Source organism: Macrotis lagotis, chromosome 8, assembly GCF_037893015.1.
Source record: "Macrotis lagotis isolate mMagLag1 chromosome 8, bilby.v1.9.chrom.fasta, whole genome shotgun sequence".
In the NCBI taxonomy this organism is placed as follows: Eukaryota; Metazoa; Chordata; class Mammalia; order Peramelemorphia; family Peramelidae; genus Macrotis; species Macrotis lagotis.
This window is the reverse complement of record NC_133665.1, coordinates 106,115,867-106,135,640: the sequence shown is the minus strand read 5'-3', so window position 1 is coordinate 106,135,640 and position 19,774 is coordinate 106,115,867. Positions and strand designations below refer to the sequence as shown.

The following is a 19,774-nucleotide window of genomic DNA, read 5'->3' as shown; positions in this document are numbered from 1 at the left end:
GGAGGGGGAGCGGGGCCCCGGGGGTGGCAGCTGGGGCCCTGTCGTGCGTGGGGGGGGGCTTCTCTGCAGCCACGTGGCTGGAAGCCGCCCCCGGGGGGCACTGGGCGAGGCTTCTGCTCTTCCGGCCCGGGAGGCCCCGCCCCTCGGGCCCCGCCCCGCCACGTAGGGGCTTCGGGGGAGCCGCGGCCCCGCCCCTGCCGTCGAACGTCTTCGGATCCGCCAATGGGCGACTGACCCGCCTGCCCGTTCCGCCGTCGCCATGGCGCCTCGGGCGCCGGGGCTCTGATTGGCTACGCTCAGAGGGGCGCGGCGCGGCGGCGTCACCGCCGTGACACGTAGGCGTCCGACGATTGGCCGAAGCCGCCCGGACATGGGCGGGCCCCGGCCCCGCTCCCCGCCGCGGCCCGTCAGTGGCCCGGGGAGGCCCGGAGCGGAGGGGGCGGGGCGGGAGGGGAAGCCGGAGCCGGAGCCGGACCCGGACCCGGAGCTGCGGCCGGTGAGCGGGGCCCGGGGCCCGGGGCCGCGGGTCGGGGGCCTGCGAGGGGAGGGCGGCCGGGCCGGGCCGGGCGGCGCCCGCTGAGCCGCCGCCTCCCTCCCCCAGGCCCCGCGCGGGCGCCATGAAGGCGCTGATCCTGGTGGGCGGCTACGGCACGAGGCTGCGGCCGCTGACCCTGAGCACGCCCAAGCCGCTGGTGGACTTCTGCAACAAGCCCATCCTGCTGCACCAGGTGGAGGCGCTGGTGAGGAAGGTGAGGCCGCGGGGGCCGGGGAGGGCCGGGCCGGGGCCGGGGCCGGGGCCGGGGCCGGGGAGGGCCGGGGAGGGCCGGGGCCGGGGCCGGGGCCGGGGCCGGGGAGGGCCGGGCCGGGGCCGGGGCCGGGGCCGGGGAGGGCCGCGCCGCGACCCCGGGACTCTCCCCCAGGCAGGAGTGAACCATGTGATCCTGGCCGTGAGCTACATGTCGGAGGCGCTGGAGAAGGAGATGAAGGAGCAGGAGCTGCGGGTGAGCCGGGCGGGGCCGCGGGCGGTGCCCCCTCTGCCCCCTCTGCCCCCCGCCCCCCTGACCGCCTCTGCCCTGCCTTTCCAGCTCGGGATCCGGATCTCCCTGTCCCACGAACAGGAACCCCTGGGGACAGGTCAGTAGGAGCCGGAGCCTGGGGCGAGGGGCGCGGGGCGGGGGTCTGGGCTGAGGCCGGAGGCCCCGGGCCGGCCGGCCGCCTGACCCTGTGTCCCCGCAGCGGGGCCCCTGGCCCTGGCCAGGGAGCTGCTCACGGAGAACTCGGACCCCTTCTTCGTCCTCAACAGTGACGTCATCTGCGACTTCCCCTTCGCCGCCATGGCGCAGTTCCATCGGCACCACGGGCAGGAGGGCACCATCGTGGTGAGACATGCCCCCGTGGTGGGGAGCGGGTGGGCACCGGAGGCAGCCGAGGGGCGTAAGGCCCCCAGGGCAACCGCCCGGCGCAGGGGATGGAGCTGTGGTCGGGGAGGTGACCTGGCCCGTGACGTCCTAGCCGTGTGACCTTGGGCAAGTCACTTACCCTGATTGCCTGACATCCAGCACCGTCTCCAGTCATGCTGATCCATGTCTGGGCCCTGGACCCAGGTGATTCTGGAGGAGAAAGTGAGGCTGGGGGCTCGGCACAGCTTCCTCACTCAAATCCGACTCACACCCTTGTCACAGCATCACCCCCCTGAGGTCGGGGTCTTCGAAAGTGAAGATCGAACATTAGAAGGCCTCCAAGAGAGGACTCCGAACCTCTCGGAGCCTTGGTGACGATTGTCCTGCTCTCCTGCTGGCCTCTGGCCCAGCGTCACCTGGACACGATGGTCTTCCTTCCCCCCTTAGGTGACCAAGGTGGAGGAGCCCTCCAAGTACGGGGTGGTGGTGAGTGAGGCGGACACTGGTCGCATCCACCGCTTTGTAGAGAAGCCCCAGGTGTTTGTGTCCAACAAGATCAATGCCGGCATGTACATCTTCAGTCCCAGCGTGTTGCAGCGCATCCAGGTGGGCCCGCTGGGGTAGCCGGATGGTGGGGAGAGTGAGCCTGGAGCCCACGCCAGGAGCGTGACTCTGGGCGGCGCTGACCTCGTCTCCGCCCCACAGTTAAAGCCCACGTCTATTGAGAAGGAAATCTTCCCTGTGATGGCCAAGGAAGGGAAGCTGTACGCCATGGAGCTCCCAGGTAAATGGTCGAGGGTCGGGCTGAGCAGGGTGGGCTGTGACAGAGTGGGCGGCCCAGTCTGCTCAGCTCCTGTGGCTGTCCCCTTAGGCTTCTGGATGGACATTGGGCAGCCCAAAGACTTCCTGACGGGGATGTGCCTCTTCCTGCAGTCCATGAGGCAGACGCAGCCTGAGCAGCTGCACTCCGGCCCGGGCATTGTGGGCAATGTGCTAGTGGTAAGTGCCAATCTGACTTCCCCCTCATCCCCTGCCCCCCATTCCCTGCCCCCTTGCCCTGCTCTTGCAAAGAAGTTAAAAAACTCATTCTGCTCTGAATGAATTTTATTTCTCAAGTCACAGGCATTCTGATGCTTCCGCCTCTGTTCTGCCCCTTGGTCCAGGGCCTCACCATCTCTATAGTGGAACAATCTATAATTGGTTTCCTGTCTCTCTGTTCTCCAGTCTCTTGTATGAAACTGTGGCTTGGCTTATGCCCAGTCTCAAGGCTCCACAATGGTTTTCCCTTCATGCATTCTGTTTTCCAGCCAGGCTAGACTCCTGTACCGTCCTCTTCTCTTTTCCTCCCTCTGGACATTTGCCTGGGCCATCCTGGGGTATTTGCATGGAGGATAGACTCTCCAGAGCTCTGCCTTCTCCTTGGCTCCTCCAACTCACTCCCTCCCCCCACAGCAGATTGCACAGGCTCCTGGGGGGCAAAGATCATTCGTTCCTTTCTCATCTCTATCCCAGAGTTGAGCACAAGACTGGAGGCCGTGTGTGTGTGTGTGTGTGTGTGTGTGTGTGTGTGTGTGTGTGTGATATTAAAGGCCTGCCTCGCCCTCCCCTAGGATCCGAGTGCCAGGATTGGCCAGAACTGTCTCATTGGGCCCAATGTCAGCCTGGGCCCTGGCGTGGTAGTGGAGGACGGCGTGTGTATCAAGCGCTGCACGGTGCTGCGGGGGGCCCACATCCGCTCTCACTCATGGCTTGATTCCTGTATAGTGGGCTGGAGATCTCGAGTGGGCCAGTGGGTGAGCCAGGATGTGGTGGGGAGGGGGAGACTGGCAGGACTGGGGTTGGGGGGGGTGCCTTCCTGAATCCCCCCGAATCTGCCCCCCACCCAGGTGCGCATGGAGAACGTGACTGTGCTAGGAGAAGATGTCATCGTGGGTGATGAGCTATACCTCAATGGGGCCAGTGTATTGCCCCACAAGTCCATCGGCGAATCAGTGCCCGAGCCTCGCATCATCATGTAAACTGAGGTGCTGAGCAGTGCCCTTGCTTCCCTGGCATGGCCAGGTGCTTCGTGCCTCCAAGGGGAGGGAGTTGGAGCCCTCTCCCCACCCCCTCACCTCAAAGGGAAGGGGAAGGCCCCTGTAAATAGCTCTGTTTATAATGTAAGAGTTTAAACAAAGCTGGAGTTATATTGTTTAAGCATGGCGTGTATGTTGTGGAGCAGGGCTGCACTACCCACTGGTACCCCCATTTCAAGTTCATCTACTACCTCCCTCTATTTGACAAATGGGGAAGCAGGATCATCCTGGAGTAATAATTTAATACGCACACCTGGAACTGTCCACTCCCTCTTCACTCTTAAAAAGCTAGTGCTGAGTCTGGGAGTGACCCCATCCTCTGAAGTGCACTGGGAAAAGAAGGAAGAACTGCCGCCGAGCAGCCTCTCCTCCCCCACCCCACCCCCTGGTTTCCTCAGGGCAGGTCCAGGCTAGGGAAGGAGCCGCCTAGAAAGGGAGGCTTAGAAACTAGAGATGAGTGAACCCAGCCTTCCCCTCACCTTACCCCTGGGACCCAAGGAGCAGGCTGGGGGCCCCACCCTGAGAAGGACTTAAGATGATGAAGTTGGCTTCTCGTAATCATCCACCCCTGTGATTGTAGCTTTGCAGAAGAAACAGTCTTTGTTGTTCATCAGGTGCTGGTTGATGCAGGCTCTGGATGGGGAGGGGCAGAGATGGGCAGAGAACCAAGTTTCAGAATCTTCCTAATCTTCCCCAGCACCCCCCCACCCCAGGTCAGGTACTCACTTGCAGGACTTGTGGCCGCAGGGCCGAAACACGGCAGAGATGGGGTGGGCATAGCAGATGGGGCACAAATCCTCCTCACTGGTGGGCTGGGTGGGGAAAGAAAAAGCACTCAGGAGGACTCTGGTGGAGACACAATTCTTCCCATGGGAAAATGATTTTTGTTCTACAGTACTCCAAAGCCAAGCTATCCCGTGGGCAAATGCAGCAAATGCATTATCTGCTCAGAAACCCAGATGTGCCCACGGATGACTTAGGGACCCACCTAGAAAGTTGGCCAGTGGTGGGCACACACTCACCAGAGTGGAGGCAGCTGCCTGTTTGGACTCCTCGCTTAGGTGGCCCAGCATCTGATCCACTTTAGTCAGTTCCTCCCGGTTGATGTAATCAGTGTCTGGGGAGAGTGAAGAGAAAGCTTGTCCTGTCTACCCCACTTTGGGGAGGGGTTCCTTGCCTCCCTACTCAGAAGAGGGGGAGGCTGTATGCACTTTTGGGGCCCTGCAGTTGGTGTGTTGATGCTGCTCTGGGCAGTGGGGGCAGGGTGATGGTGCAGCTGAAGCCCTTCCCCTCTCAGGCACAGTGGTTAGCTGAAGGCCTGGGCATAGGAACAGTGGCCTCTGCAAGGGCAGGAGAACTGAATCAGCCTCCGCAGCTGGCCTGGGACATGTGACCCCTCATTTTTGCAGCCTTTACAAAGAAGTTAGGCTTGGTATCCAAGCCCATTCTCCTGTTAGAGCTGGATCCCTACCCAGGCCTCTTAACTCCAAGCTAGGGTTTTTTCCTTGTGCCACCCTGCTGTTGAAGGGAGATATCTGCCCTGGGTGCTGTACTTACAGCTCTGCAAGGAGAAGTGCTTCCTCTCTGGGGAGGCTGGTGTGGCCCCAGAGGTGGGCTCGGGCTGGCCCAGGAGGTACTGAATGGAGCGGAGCTGGAAGCATGGGTCTGCTAAGAGCACTTCGGTGGCTCGCTTGGCCCTGGAAACAGTAGACACACATGGAATTCACTCTTGTCCTCCTGCTGGAGTTGGGATGAAGGGCTGGCTGCCCCTGGGAAGGATGAATGGCAGCTACTCCCCCTCTGGCAGTGTTGCCATTCAACCCTGGAGACGGAGCCAGCAGGCCAGGCCGGGGGATCAGGCCGGGTGAGTGTGCCCAAGGCTTAAAGATGAGGAAGGGCCTTAAGGCAAAAAGGACTTTCATCTGGGGTGAAACAGGAGGAAAGACCTGGTGGGGCCAGGCAGGAAAAAGGAGGCCGAGGAGCCTGGTGTCTAGTTCAGCACCACACAGCAGACAGCTCCCAGCACCACACCTAGGGAGCCGAGGTTGCCTCCCCTTCCCCCTCCCTGCCCCCTCTGCTAGCCAGAGAAAATAGAAGCAAGGAGTTTGAGTTGAAAAGACTTCAGAGTTCACCTGCTCCAACAACCACATTGTAAATGTTTCGAGGCCAGACCCAGAGAAAGGAGAGGATTTGCCCGGCATCAGTCACATTGGAACCAAGGCCCTGGGTCCCCACACCCAGGGTTCCTTCCCCATATCAGCTAGCTTCTTGGGAAGCACAGCTAGTCTGATCTCACTGCCTAACTTCTGCCCTTCCAGGGATTAAAAAGCCTGGGCCCCGTTCTTGCCTTTCCCTTTCTGGGAGTCCTCCTTGAGGACTGATCACTAAGACCCCCCCCCCCCCCGGGGGTGGCAGCTTCAGTAGCGCCTCCCCCACCCACCTTCCAGTCTCTCAGGGTCCCTCTGTCACTCCTTCCTTCCCACCCAAAAGTCAGTGCCTTCTTGCTGCACAGCTCATATCCTGTAACCTTTCCAGGAAAGCCTCTACTAGTTAAAGAGAACGAACATGCCTTCCCTCTAACTTTGCTGGACCCAGAAACCCATCCCATGGCAGAGAGGGTAGTTCAGCCCCAGGCCTTTGCTTCCTAAGGCTTCCTAAGACTGCTGGGAGGGAGCCTGAGGGTGTGGGGCTTCCCTGGGCTCTGGATGCCCATCATGTAGTACATTGTCTGGCCTGGGTAGACTCTTAATAAAATGTTTGCTGACAAGCAAGGGGCAGGGTGGGCAGACATCTTTCCAAAGACAACAATAGAACCCTAGGTAGTAGACCATTATGGAATATTGCTGTCAATTCTGGGAGTTATGGGAAGGATTGCTACAAGCTGAAATGTAGTTGGAAGGACACAAGCAGGACAGTGAGGGGTGGAAGTACAAATCTGAAGGAATCAGAGATGGGCAACCTGGAAAAGGGAACAAAGGGAAAGGGTAAGGAGAGAAAGCTTATGGAGATGGATGCCCTCAGGTATGAGAAAGGCTGGCAGAGGCCTTCTGGGCCCCATGGTGGGGGGGGGGGCAGACCTGGAGCAAGGGTCACAGAGAAGTCAATTTTGTCTTTACATAAAGAAAAACATCCCAAAGATAAAATGTGGGCTGGCTTGAGAGGTAAAGGGTTCTCATTCATGGAGACCTTTAAACAGAAATGGGATCCTTGTGAGGATTCATTACCGTGATGGGCATTTCTCTTCAGGTATAGGCTATACTTACATTTCCTGAGAGAATCTTCCTAATTCTGAGAATCTATGAGGAATAAAAGCTGCTCCCATTGCATCAGCAAGTTGGCCCTGGGTTCCTAACTCCAAGGGTTCCTCTTTTCCAGCCCAGCCTCCATGAGTCCTTCCTTTGTTCCCTCTGGGTCCCCAGTCTCTTAATTCTTTCTCTCTAGGCTATCAATTTCTTCAGAACTCAATGGTCAAAGAGCTGAATGGGGAGATGCGTTCAACAGCTCAAAAGTTTATCAGGACATTCCCTTTGATTCCAAACAAGGCCTTCCTGACCTCCCCCAGATGAGTATCCCTGGGATATACCTTTCTACTACCCTCAGTGCCACACTGAATTACAGATGGTCTGAAGCCATGTGCAGAGGAGGGGGGAGTTCTGAAGGCAGCCTGACAGCTCTAGGCCCATGGGGTCCTGAACGAGCTGGCCTAACTACAAACTAGAGGGCTTCTGGCACTGTGTCTTTGAAAGCTCGAGGGCCAGTGGTACCTGGGTTGCTGCCCTTGGCAGTGGGGGGGGGGGGGGGAGAAGGGAAGGAGAAGGCAAATCAATACAGCAAAGTCACAGCGATAAGCTGTGACCTCTAGAATGTCTTTAATTCCTATCAGCTAGAAGTGAGTAACTGGAGGTGGAGGGCACTGATGGAACAATTCTGAGCCCCCAGGACAAAGAATTGAGGCTCAGCAGGAAAATGATCCTGGGTATCCTAGCCTGACTCCTTGATGCTTTTCTTAGGGAAGGACAGACCTCCCATCCACCAGAGCAGGAAAGAAGTAAAAGGGAATGGGGGTTATCACAATGCTTTTTTAAGCCCAGGGAAGGCAAGGGTGACAAGGATGTGAGTTGTCACCCATCCTCTTCAAGGCAAGAATTCCCTCCCCAGTCTCCTGGACAAGAATGCTTGGGGGAAGGGGATAGTCATAAATGACCAGCTCAGATCCCCTCGGACACACAGCTCTGACAGTATGTTCTTTCTCTTTCTTCCCTCACATGGACCTGCTTCTGTCCTTCAGGATCACAGCCCTCCCTCCTCCCCTTCAAATGCCGGAATCTTCTCTCCTGGAGAATGCCTTCAAGCCCTGTTACTGCTCCCTCGAGGATCAACAGCCCAGTTTAATGGAAAAACATAGTGGATTTGGACTTTGAAGCCCTCGGGAAGATCTCAGGTCCACAACTTACTGACAAGTCATTGCCCCTCTGAATATCACAGTTCATTTCCCTAAAATACAGATAATAAGACTCCTACCACCAGGGACTATTTTGTGGCAGATCAAATGAAATCATGCACATAAAGCAATTTCTCAACCCTAATTAAATATTATCGAAATGCTCCTAATGATCACCATCCTGGTTGCCCTCCAGACACACTCCGCCACTGTGGTGCCCAGAAATGGACACGCACAGTCCACCTGTGCTTTGACCCTTCCCTTCTTTCCCCTCTACCTTCTGTCTTCCACAAAATGCAAAGATAAAACCCACTGTCCTAGGAAAGGATGGCGGGCTCAGTCCCAAGGAGCCATGTGGGAGCATGCTGTCCTCTGGCGGTCAGCCGGAAACTGCAAGCCATTCATTAATTTCCTGGGCATCCTCCTCCTCCTCTTCTTCCTTCCCCTCCCCTCCCCTCCCAAGGACCAATTGGAGGCCTGGTAGCCCCACCCCCCTCACCCTACCCAGCTCCCAACTGGGCCACCAGTGTAAATACCAACAGACTGAGCAAGCCAGAGACAGCCAGAGAAAGCAAGGAGCAGCAACCAGGACGGCTGGGAAGGAAGTCCGGTAGCCGTGAGAGCGAGCATCACGGGCTGCACCATCAGCTGAGGCTGGTCCTACCTGGAGAGGGGGCAGTTGGCCAGGAGGTGAGGCCACGGGGCTGACTGACCCAGACAGTCAGGCTGGCACGATGCTGGGGGACTGGGTGGGGGCCATTCCCTTGTGTGAAGGCTGAGCTCAGCAGCTCCTGGCTGGGGATGGGGTAGCACTGTCCAGTACTGGGGCCACTCAGCTGAGGGAGAAGCTGATGTTTCTTTGATGCCCAAGTTGGCCCCAAGCAATTGTCCTTTTCCTATTTTTTTCTGGGTCTGACAAGCACAGCTAGCTTACGAGGCCCTTTCTATCCGGGAAAGGGAATTTTGTTCCCAACTTGTGGAAGCCTGTGCCAAGAGGACTTTGTTCCCCTTCCCACTTCGAAGGCTGCCAGGAATCCCCTTTGGGCTATTCCTGGGGTGGGGGTGGGAAGTGCTGTCCAGGGGGTGGCTGCCACCCATCCCCACCCCACCATGGCAGCTCTGATATTGGTCTGTGTGCTGTGGCTGTGGCTGGGGAAGCTGCCCCAGCTTGAGGCGGGCACCCACAGTTCCCCAGACAACATGTCCCACGTCCTCCAGCACTGCCCAAAGTTGTGTATCTGTGCAGCAGATCTGCTGAGCTGTTCCAACCAAAACCTCCAGTTTGTGCCTGCACCTCTCCCTATCATGACCACAGTGCTGGACCTTAGCTATAATGGCCTCTCCCGCCTCCACCCTGGTTGGCTGGCTGCCTTGCCCCGCCTGCACATCCTTCGCCTAGCCCACAACAAATTGAGGAGTCTGACCCGGGGCACTTTCCACAATGCTAGTGGACTCCGCCGTCTTGACCTGTCCTCTAATAGCCTACATGCTGTGGGCCATCATGACTTGGAGGGGCTCACAGGGCTGGAGGAGCTCCTGCTCTACAACAATCACATAAGCTCTGTGGACCACAGTGCCTTCCGGGGGCTGAGGAAGCTCAGTCGGTTGTACCTGAGCAGCAACCACCTCACCACGTTCTCCTTCCATGACCTGCATGGACTCAGCCCTGGGCAGCTCCGGGTCCTGGACCTCTCCACCAACTGGCTGGCCAACATCCCCGTGAATGAGGTGGTCACCCTTCCTGCCTTCATCAAGAATGGCCTTTACCTCCACAACAATCCTATCCACTGTAGCTGTAACCTCTACCACATGCTTCTCCGCTGGAGACAGCGCGGCTTTAGCTCCGTTTGTGACTATCTTGAGGAACACGTCTGCATTGCTTTTGACGTGCCCTCCTCCCGAGTGCGATTTTTCACTCACAACAAGGTCTTTGAGAACTGTTCCTCACCAGCCCCTAGCCTGGAAGAGTCAGATGTCCACCTGGAGGTACAAGTGGGCCAGCCGCTGCTCATCCACTGTGATGCCAGCGCGCCAGCTGCCCGCTACGCATGGGTCTCCCCAAGCAATGAGCTCCTTGTTTTCCCAGGCAACCAAGACAACACCATCCAGGTGATGAGTAATGGCAGCCTGTCCATCAAAGAGGCTCAGCCCAGTCACACCGGGGTCTTCGTGTGCCTGGCAGTTGGGAATCGCCTTCACCATAACCAAACACACGAATACAACGTCACCGTCCACTTTCCACCACACGAGGCCGAGTCCTTCAACACGGGCTATACCACCCTGCTGGGCTGTGTGGTCAGCCTGATCCTGGTCCTGCTCTACCTCTTCCTCACACCCTGCTCCTGCTGTTGCCGCTGCTGCCGTCCTCTGCCCCTTGTGCCCCCCCAGGAATGCAGCGCCCAATCCTCCATCCTCAGCTCCACCCCACCTGCCGCTGATGGACCTGGCCGCAAAGCCAGCACCCACAAGCACGTCGTCTTCCTGGAGCCAGTCAAGGAGGGCCAGAATGGCAGGGTGAAATTGGCTGTCAGTGAGGACTTTGACCTTAGGAATCCTAAAATCCTGCAGGTCAAATCAGACTCAGAATCCATCAGCTCCATGTTCTCTGACACACCCATCATGTCTTAGTGGTGATGGGCCATTGTGGATGTTGGGAAGGTCTGGGGCAGGCAGAGCCCTCCAGACAGAGGAGGCAAACCTGGCCTGGGGAGTGGAGGAGTCCCACATAGGTCCACAGAGCTGGGTTTTCCTCTTTAGATCAATACCTCTGCTGCTCCATCTGTTAGCCTTGCCTGCATCCCATCCCCTCTTATCCATTAAACACAATTCAAACATGCCAGAAACAAGGCCATTAGTAGCAGCTGACGATGGATTTAATTTCTCATCAGGACCAGCCCAAAGGGAGGACGGGGGAAACCACCTGGCATGGCCCAGGGTTCTCTTTCCACCCAAGTAGGGTCCCCCCTCAGAGAGGGAAGGGTGGGTCTCCAGGCAGAAGAGAAAATTCCTTGCTGTTTCCCTGAGTGTGCCCACCAAGCACTCAGGGAAACAGCAAGGGAGTACCCACCAAGGGCTCAGGGAAACAGCCCAGCACCTCTCCAGCTGGGACTCTGCTGGGGTGCTTTTACAAGTCACCAGTCCTCAGCCCAACTCCTAGGAGGGGTTTCTAAGAGTCTTCTATCCAATACACAGTAGAACAAACAGTCCCTAGTTCCAAACTCTTTCTTTCCAGTCCCCTGGGGACTAGAGCTGCCAGGATACCTCTGGGCTCTTGAGGTCACTCCATCTCCCTGCGTCTGTCTACGAAACCAACCAAGCAACTTTTCTGGCTAAAAAAGGAATCCCTACAGCACATCCAGGGGCTGGTGCTCAAGTCTTTCCAGACTGAGTACCTGGACCTAGGGAAAGAGCATCTCTCCCAGATTTAGGCATCCTGGAAGCTTCAGCACCATTCACCTCCCCTCCAGGAAGGGAAGGTTTTCCTCTTAAGAACAAGTTTTTTTCAGCATTAATACCTAGGCTAGCTCATGCTACAAGAGACATGGGACCCAGGAAAGGAAGGACTAGAAACAGCTGAATAAGGGAAGCAATGTGCACATTTCCAGACCCTGACTGCCCAGAAATTTATCTACCAGGAAATAACTGGTCTCTACACTGAGCCAAGTAGGAGAATGGTTGGATTCCTTGAGGTCTTCCTCCAAGTTGATTTTGCATTAGACCCCCCCCCCCTCCCCTCTCCCCCTCTCCCCTCTTCTCCCCCAGGACTCCTTCTGGAATGAGAAGGGGAACATGGGTTCAGACCAGCAGGAAGGCAGAGGAACCCCACCCCTCCTCAGAACTTGGTATGTTACTTTGAGAATAATACTCCTCAAGAAGACAAAATGCTGTCAAAGTTGCAAAATATGCTGGCAACTGGTTGAGAATTTCTGAATTAATACTACCATTATTGCCCTCCTCCAAGTCTCCATGTGGCAGCTCTTGGTAGTTCTGCAATTCTTTAATAAAGACCCCAAGGACAGACATCCATGCAGCCTCTTCATTCGTCACAAAATCAACTTGAATTAAAAAGGCCTATTTTTCTAAACTTCTAGTCTGAACATCTTTCCTCCCATCATCTTTGGGGGATTCATTGAGGGCCTCCTTTCTTCTCTTTCACTCATTCCTCTGCTCTGGTCAGGGAGCTAGGCCAACTTCTTGTCCTCCAATGCCACTGAAGTGAAGCAAAACCTGTCTTTCCCAACTGGATCTGAAGGCTGAAAAATTTGGGTTCCAGTATTAGCTCCCCTATTTCATTATCTATATGACCATGAGCAGACCCTTTCTCCTTTCAGGGCTTCAGGCCAATCTATAAAATAAGTGGTGGGAATACAAGATCTCTAAGGTCTCTTCCAGTTCTCCATGCTAGGATCACATGATTTTAGCACGATTAGTTGTAGTTCTGCATTTTCAGTCATGTTTGCCTCTTCATGACCTCATTTGGAGTTTTCTTGGCAAAGATACTGAATTGGTTTGTTATTTCCTTCTCCAGTTGAAAAAACTGGGGCAAATATGGTGAAATGTCTTGCCCAGGGTAACACAGCTAAGCCAGACCTGAATTCAGGTCATTCTGACTCTAGGCCTCATGCTCTGACTTATTGTACTGCCCAGCTGCCCTTTAGCACAATAAAGTTATTTAAGAAAATCTGAGTGGGAAAATTGGGGAAAGGAAAACAAGATACAGATGCCTAGAAATGGATAAGTTTACAGAGCACAGTCTTCTGTTCTTACCATGTCTACAGTCTGGCCACAGAAAGGTTCATTTAGGATAGCCCAAGGGACAGTCTGCCCCTGTTCCTGTGTCTACTGCACCCCCTTTAATGCCTCCTCCTCCTTCCTTACCCCAGATCTAGGTCTATCTATCTGGTTAGACAGAAACTAGGTTTTAATAAACTTAACTGGATATCACTGGGGTAATGATGATCCATACATACATACATACATACATATATGTGTGTATATATGCATTATATTTAAAAATGTATGTATGTCTGTTAAGGATTATTATTAAACAAAGGGTCATGAGATTTAGAGCTGCGAAGAATTTTAAATATTACCTGATCAGAGGATCTTATAGATGTAGAAAATGAGGCACAGTAAAGGGAAGTGATTTACTCAAAGTCCCACAGGTGGTAAGACCAAGGCATTATTAGCAAGGCATTTCTGTCCATCTCTAGTGATTTCCTATCCAAGGAACAGGGATGGACACCAGCATCTTCCATATTGCTGGCATCCTCTCAGATAAGTTCAGAAAGTCCCTGGAATTGGTTCCTGACACACATGGTGAAGAAATCCTTGTAGGGAATTCTGTCTCAGAGGTTTCCCTCTCTCCCCTAGCTACACTAAACCACTTCCATGGGAGCTGGTCTCTGACACCTCAAAGCTCTAGTTGGAGCTGCTTGTTTGTCACCCACAGCTAAGACTCTGGGGTGGAGGCTGCAGCCTCCCAGGGAAATGCTCCCAAACAGAACTGCTCAGAGGGAGGGTGCAGGTAGAGCTACACAAACCATTCAGTAGGCATTGTGACCATCCTCCCTTCTGATAGTGAATGAAGAAAAAGAGCCAAGACTACCCAGTTAGGCAGAGCCTTAAGCCTAGAACTTATTGTAGGACCTGTTATTTGACTTCTCTGAAAATTAGTTTTCCTATCAATGAAGTGGGGGAGATTATTCCTCATGGGATAGTGGGAACTTTGGAGGATAAGAAAGATAAGTCCTTGAGAATTACTATCGATTCCCTAAGAAATTAAACCTGACTCTTGGGGTTCAACCAGAAAACATGGTGTTCACTGCCAAAGGTCAGGCCCAAAGAAGGGAAGCCTGGTAGGAAGATCATTCAATATAAAGAAAAAATTTAAGAACAAAAAATGGGAAATCTTTTAAAAAGGAAAAACCACTGAGTCTGGTTGCTCCTGCATTCATCTACCTTTTCTGTTAGCTGTCCAGACTAAGGAAGGACTGACCCGTTCATTATGCCCACAGCTTAAATTAGGTTGGATGAGGAAGAGAAAATTGGACTAAAACACGGAATAATATTCCAAAGTGAAAGACAGAGTTTTCAGTTTATCCCTGCCAATTCACAGGAACACAGTATTTAAAGCAGAAAGGGACCTGCTGCAGAAGGCTAAATGACTTGCCTAACATCATATAATGGTTTTCAATCATTTTTTCAGTCATGTCTGACTCTTCAAGACCCCATTTGGGATTTTTGTGGCAAAGATACTGTAGTGCTTTGTCATCTCCAGCTCATCTTACCAACCAACGAGGAAACTGATGCAAACAGGATTAAGTGATTACTCAGGATCACACAGCTAGTAAGTGTCTGAGGACAGATTTGAACTCATGAAGATGAGTCTTTCTGACTCCAGGCCCCATACTCTACCCACTATGCCTCCCAGTCAGAATTTGAAATCGCATCATTTGACTCCAAAACCAGATGTTTTCCACTATCCTAAATGCCTACCACCAATATAGACAACTGAGAGCTGGCAGGGTTACAGGAAGTAGTAAGGAGCCAGCAGTTCTGATAGCAGTCCCTCAGACCTCCACCTCCTAGAAAGTGAGGTAAGGAAACTGCATCTACTCTTAGTTTAAGGGGAAGTAGGCCTTTTAGTACAGGAGAAGAAAATGGCAAAGCACTCTAGAATTTTTGCCAAGAAAATCCATACTGGGTCACAAAGAGTAAGACATGACTGAAATAAGTGAAAAAGACCTTTGGTCCATGTAAAAGAAGGGACTTCCCCATGGATATCTGGGAGATTACCAGGCACCATTATTAGCTAATACTTGTCTTCTCTTAGGAGCCTGGACTCCCTCCTGCATGGATTCAGGAGAGAGGAAGTGAGCTTTCCAGGCCCCTGCTCTTGCCAGGGGAACATATTGCCTCCCACTTGAAGCTTTTAAATGTCAGGTGTTACACAAATACCAAGCATTATTAATAATTTAAAAACCACCCCACGAAATCTGGTCACAACCAAGCATCCTGGTGGGAGGATACTGGACTGAGAGCCAGGAGAGCCAGGTTCTACTCAATATTCTGCATCTAGCAAAATGAGTGACCCAAGGCAAAGCATATTATGTGCCTCAGTTCTTCAAATCTCTTAAAACACACACACACACACACACACACACACACACACACACACACACACACTACCACGAGTTCCTTGGAATGAAGTAATTCTGAATGAGTGATTTTTAAACAAACATAATAGCAGTTTCCCCTTCCCATGGATGAGGCCGGGGAAAAGAGGACAAAAAGCTAGATGATTCCTCCTTTGGGGAGGTCAAGTCAGATCTTGCCAAGTCCCCCAGGATGATACTTCAAACCACACTGCTAAAGGACCCCAGGGTTGATGCTCATGCCTGCAAGATTCCCTCAGTCTCTGCAGAAGAACAGAGTAGCCTTCCTGGCCCTGGCCTGAGCCTGTCCACTGACAGGCAGAACTCTGAAAATTTAATGAGGGTCCCTTAGGGATGCAGAGGTTCTCCGCAGCACTGACAGACAACCCTGCAGATGCCCAGATTCAAGGTCTGAGTGTCCCAGGCAACAGACTAAGCCAAGAACAGAGAGTCAGTGAGGGCTAGCATAGGACTACCCTTCTCTTACAACTGGTGAAAACAATGTTACTGCTTCACTCCCTGGGTAATATTTATGAGATAGGCTTTGATGGACACTTCCCTGAAGTCAATCTTTTAAGTAATTACTATCTGAGAACAAATCGCAACTGATCGTCAGCAAGTTAATTGGTTCTTTTGGGTATTAGATTCTTCAGGTGTGCAAATGGACTTAGAATTGACTGGGAAGGAAAGACAAGTGCCCAGGAAGCAGGAGCACAGACACCAGAAAAGGCTGGCAGGCAGGAAGAGTGTGTCTCTAGGGGATCATCAGCTGCAAAGCAAGGCCAGGCTCAGAAATGACTTAGACGGGCAAAAGGGGAGGACTCAAGTCATCCTGGCAACTAGGGACAGATTAAGGACACTTGGGAGAAGATTTCCAGGATCTTGAAATGAAAATCTATTTTATCATGCTCTTTCCCCTCAAAGATTTTTCTGAAAATTTTTGGGATCCAAGGGAAAGAAAGGGTTTATCCCAGCCAAATTAAGAAATTTGGGGGCCTTGAAGAGCCTAGGGGCATTTTACACAGGAAGAAACTAAGGTTCAAGGTCATACAGCTCATAAATTGCAGAACTCAAAGACAACTCTCAACTCAACTCTAAGTTCTTTCTAACATAAAGGAGTAATGAGGGTTAAGTCTGAGTCCCCCTTGCTGGAACTTGACTGGTGTCTATGTGTCCTGCCTGCTATGGCCTCCCTGGAGAAAAGACAGGACTTCCTTGGCTCTGGAAGCTGCCCCTACCTCCACCTCTTACTCCTTTCAAGGCATCTTTAGCTTGGCTTTGTGTGTGGCAATGCTTCTGAAAACAAAACCTTCCACCCTCTTCAGTGGGAGCATCCTGTTCACCATTTCTTATAGCAGAATAGTATTCACCCTCTGCTCTCAGATCCACTGAAGGCCACACATCTCCTCAAACGACTTGGCCTAAGTCCTAGATATCTGTTTCCAAGGATCTGATCACTGGACCCAGGCTAAAGTAGGCATGCACAAATGTTTGTTGAGTGAATGAGTGAAGGATGCACAAATGCATGAATACCCCCACTACAAGAAAACCTCAGCCTGGGAAGCTCTCCAAGCTTTCTGAAGAAAGGGAAAGCACACCTATCCCACTAAGCTATGGGACCATGGAAAGAAGATCCAGGAAGGACCTTCAGGATAACTACACTACCACCCCCTCATTTTACAGAAGAGGAAACAGGTCCACAAGGGATGTGGAGGTCTTGGTGGCGGGGGGAGTGTCACATAGAAAGCCTGGGCCAAATCCAATGCCATGATTAGAAAAACACTCTGACACTCCCTCCTCTCTGACATGTGCATGAGCTCACAGGGACACACACACACACACACACACACACACACACACACATACATACACACACACATACACTCACCCCTCTGAGGGAGAGGATGCCAAAGCTATGACAGTCATGGAAAACTCAGAATTCAGGATTGGGACAGGTCTTGGGATTCATCTAGTCCAACCTCTTCATCTCACACATGGAAATACAAAATCCCAAAGAGGTGAAATGTCCCACTGGTCAATTGCTCACAGCTAATTATATGAAAAAGCTAGAATGAATCCCAAGTCTTTTGTTTTGACTCCCATTTGAGGGCTCCTGCCTAATAATTAATAAATAAACAAATAAATAAATCACAGCTAAGTTTTATGTAGCACTTTACGATTTGCAAAGCCATTGCCATAAATTATCTCCTTTAATCCCCACAGAAGGCCTATGAGAAGATGGGTCTTATTATCCTCACGTTACAGATGAGAAAACTATGACTAAAGATTTAGTGACTTTTCCAGGGTCAAAAAGCTAAAAACTGTCTGAGGCATGATTTGAAACTTCAGTCTTCTAGACCCCAAGTCTAACCTCCTTAATAGGTCCCTGCATGCTTGGTTCAGCCCAGCATCCATTATTCTCTTGTGTGTGGGTCATTAGTAGGCCAAGGACAGGCTGGTTTGGGGTGAGGAGACATGAGTTCCTCTCCTGCTCATTTTTCTGTTCTAACAGACAGAAATATGTATCCAACAATATCCAATAAGTGCTACATGCAAACAAGGGGCTCTTCTAGTTCATAGAGTCCATGGTCAAAACCAAAATTGCCCAACAATGCCTGTGGTCATTCAGTGTTGCCTATGGAGAGTTTCAAACAAACACTGGGAGAGCCTCCCAGGTATGAGAAGGTGAACTATGGGTCTATTCTGCTCTAGAGCATTAGATGAAACTAGTCTGGTGAGGCAGGGGACAGATGGAGGATCAGCTAGAAGGACAGGCACATTAAGATTCACTAAGCACTCCAATTGCCTGCATTAGGGAGAGTTGGCCTCAGTATCTCATCAAGGTGAAAGGGGCATAGGAGGTCCAATTAATCCAATCTCTACATTTTATAGAAGAGGAAAGTGAGGCTCACGGAGGGAAAATGAATTCCTCAAGGTCATAAAACTGGTAGGTGACAAAGTCAAAACTAGAACTGAGGCTCTTTCCATGATGCAATACAGCTAAATCATCCTCCAGATGTTACCATTCAGGTCCCCACTTTCTCTCTCTTCCCACCCTTCCTTCCTCAACCCTATACTGGTCAAAGTCTTGATAAAGGGGATTCAGGAGTTGAGAACCTAGGAGTTGGGAAACAATCACTAAAGGTCCATATCCATATACCCCCCTTGGCAGTCCTTTACTCTTCCTAGTCAGACACTTTGTAGATTATTAGGCTTTTGAACCACCCTACCCAGAAAAATATCAGTATGAAATGCCATTTCTATATGCTTTAAGGTTCACAAACTACTTTCCTGAGGCTAAGTAGTAAAGTGACAGCCCAAGGTATTTCAAGTGGAATAGAAACTCAGACTGGGATCCACTGATATATCCCAAGGTCAGTTCTCTTTCTATAACACCATAAGCAGGACATCTCAGACCAAGTACCCTTTCTAAATCCCTAGGTCCTCTGTTAGAAGAATACCCTAAAAACTAAAACTGTTCCTTAAACTACTCACCTTCCATTTAGAGTCCCCAGATTTTCATTGATTCAAGAATTATGTATTTCTGTCTTGTCTCAAGGGGCAAATATGAAGAAAAGAGAACACTCAGTATTCTGCAACCAGATTGTCTGGAGCATCGTTCCTTTGAAAGAGGAACACAGGAGATCTGGGTAGGGCTGCTGGGGCTGCAGGAAGCCCCAAGGGTCACTACATTCCTCTAGCCCCAGTGGCTGGATAAAGAAAAGATATCACAGACGGCACACCTCATTCATTAAGTCCAGTTAATTCAGCTAATGGGGTGACATGAAAAAGAGGTCCAACTTTCTGTAGTTACAGATCCAGGCATTAAGGATGTCCCATTGACGATGACCATCAATGGCTAAACAAATTGTGCAGTGTGATGGTGATCAAATACTTTTCTGCTCTAAGAAATGGTGAACAGGATGCTCTCAGGAAAACCTGGAAAGACTTACATGAGCTGATACAAAGTGAAATGTACTCTGACATATTGTAAGATTATCAGCTTGTGAATGAGCTATTCTCAGCAGTTGATCCAAGCATTGATCCAAAAAACTCTGAAGGACTTATGATGAAAAATGCCATCTCTCCTCAAAGAAACAACCGATGGGGGTCTGAATGCAGATTAAAGGATACTTTTTTGACTTTATTTTTCTTGAGGCTTATTTTTAAATCTATGTTTCTTTTACAATATGATTAATATGAAAATATATTTTGCATGACTTCACATGTATAACCTATATAATGAATTTCTTGCTTTCTAGGAAGGGGAAAGGAAGAGACTTTATAACTCAAATTTATTTATTTGTTTGTTTGTTTGTTTGTTTTAGGTTTTTGCAAAGCAATGGATTAAGTGGCTTGCCCAAGGCCACACAGCTAGGTAATTATTAAGTGTCTGAGGCTGGATTTGAACTCAGGTACTCCTGACTCCAGGGCCAGTGCTCTATCCACTGTACCACCCAGCCGCTCCTTAACTCAAAATTTTTAAAAAATATTAAAAACTGTTGTTACATGTACTTGGAGAAAAATAAAATACTAAATAAGGAATGTCCCATTGTCCTAATCACTACTTTCCTAAGAATCACAGAATATTAGCCATTAGAAGGGATCTCGTAGTCATCTTGTCCAATCCATGTCCCAAAAGAATTTCTGACATGTTCAACTCGTCATCTAGCCTCCACTGAACACCTCCAAGGAGAGGGA

At 51.5% G+C, this 19,774-nt stretch overlaps 3 protein-coding genes across 5 annotated transcripts in view; 2 read left to right on the top strand and 1 right to left on the bottom strand.

Moving 5' to 3' along the window:
- The first annotated feature begins 413 nt into the window (after positions 1 to 413).
- On the top strand, positions 414 to 6,910 carry GMPPB (GDP-mannose pyrophosphorylase B). Of its 2 annotated transcripts, XM_074197960.1 has the most exons (10): positions 414 to 496; positions 602 to 749; positions 921 to 1,001; positions 1,086 to 1,134; positions 1,237 to 1,379; positions 1,848 to 2,006; positions 2,106 to 2,184; positions 2,272 to 2,399; positions 3,011 to 3,193; positions 3,287 to 6,910. In XM_074197960.1, the coding sequence occupies exons 2-10, from the start codon at positions 618 to 620 to the stop codon at positions 3,416 to 3,418; spliced, it is 1,086 nt and encodes a 361-aa protein (XP_074054061.1). In that variant the 5' UTR covers positions 414 to 496; positions 602 to 617; the 3' UTR covers positions 3,419 to 6,910. The 2 variants fall into 2 exon arrangements, with proteins under 2 accessions (XP_074054061.1, XP_074054060.1); XM_074197959.1 differs by having other exon boundaries at positions 2,106 to 2,399.
- The window catches only part of RNF123 (ring finger protein 123), a 122,443-nt gene continuing 106,366 nt past the window's right edge, over positions 3,698 to 19,774 (bottom strand). For both annotated transcript variants that reach the window (XM_074197955.1, XM_074197956.1), the window contains 4 exons: positions 5,033 to 5,172; positions 4,498 to 4,592; positions 4,202 to 4,287; positions 3,698 to 4,108 (listed from right to left, as the gene is read on the bottom strand). In XM_074197955.1, coding sequence (XP_074054056.1) covers positions 4,006 to 4,108; positions 4,202 to 4,287; positions 4,498 to 4,592; positions 5,033 to 5,172 — 424 coding nt within the window. In that variant the 3' untranslated portion in view covers positions 3,698 to 4,005. The remainder of the gene's footprint in view (positions 4,109 to 4,201; positions 4,288 to 4,497; positions 4,593 to 5,032; positions 5,173 to 19,774) is intronic.
- On the top strand, positions 7,764 to 19,247 carry AMIGO3 (adhesion molecule with Ig like domain 3). Its single transcript, XM_074197957.1, has 2 exons — positions 7,764 to 18,020; positions 18,633 to 19,247. The coding sequence occupies exon 1, from the start codon at positions 9,027 to 9,029 to the stop codon at positions 10,542 to 10,544; it is 1,518 nt and encodes a 505-aa protein (XP_074054058.1). The 5' UTR covers positions 7,764 to 9,026; the 3' UTR covers positions 10,545 to 18,020; positions 18,633 to 19,247.

Bases quoted from the DNA above. Each gene is read 5' to 3' on its own strand.
- GMPPB (XM_074197959.1), top strand. From the start codon at position 618: ATGAAGGCGCTGATCCTGGTGGGCGGCTACGGCACGAGGCTGCGGCCG. The intron at 750-920 runs GTGAGGCCGCGG...ACTCTCCCCCAG, and splicing joins TGGAGGCGCTGGTGAGGAAG to GCAGGAGTGAACCATGTGAT. The intron at 1,002-1,085 runs GTGAGCCGGGCG...CTGCCTTTCCAG, and splicing joins TGAAGGAGCAGGAGCTGCGG to CTCGGGATCCGGATCTCCCT.
- AMIGO3 (XM_074197957.1), top strand. From the start codon at position 9,027: ATGGCAGCTCTGATATTGGTCTGTGTGCTGTGGCTGTGGCTGGGGAAG.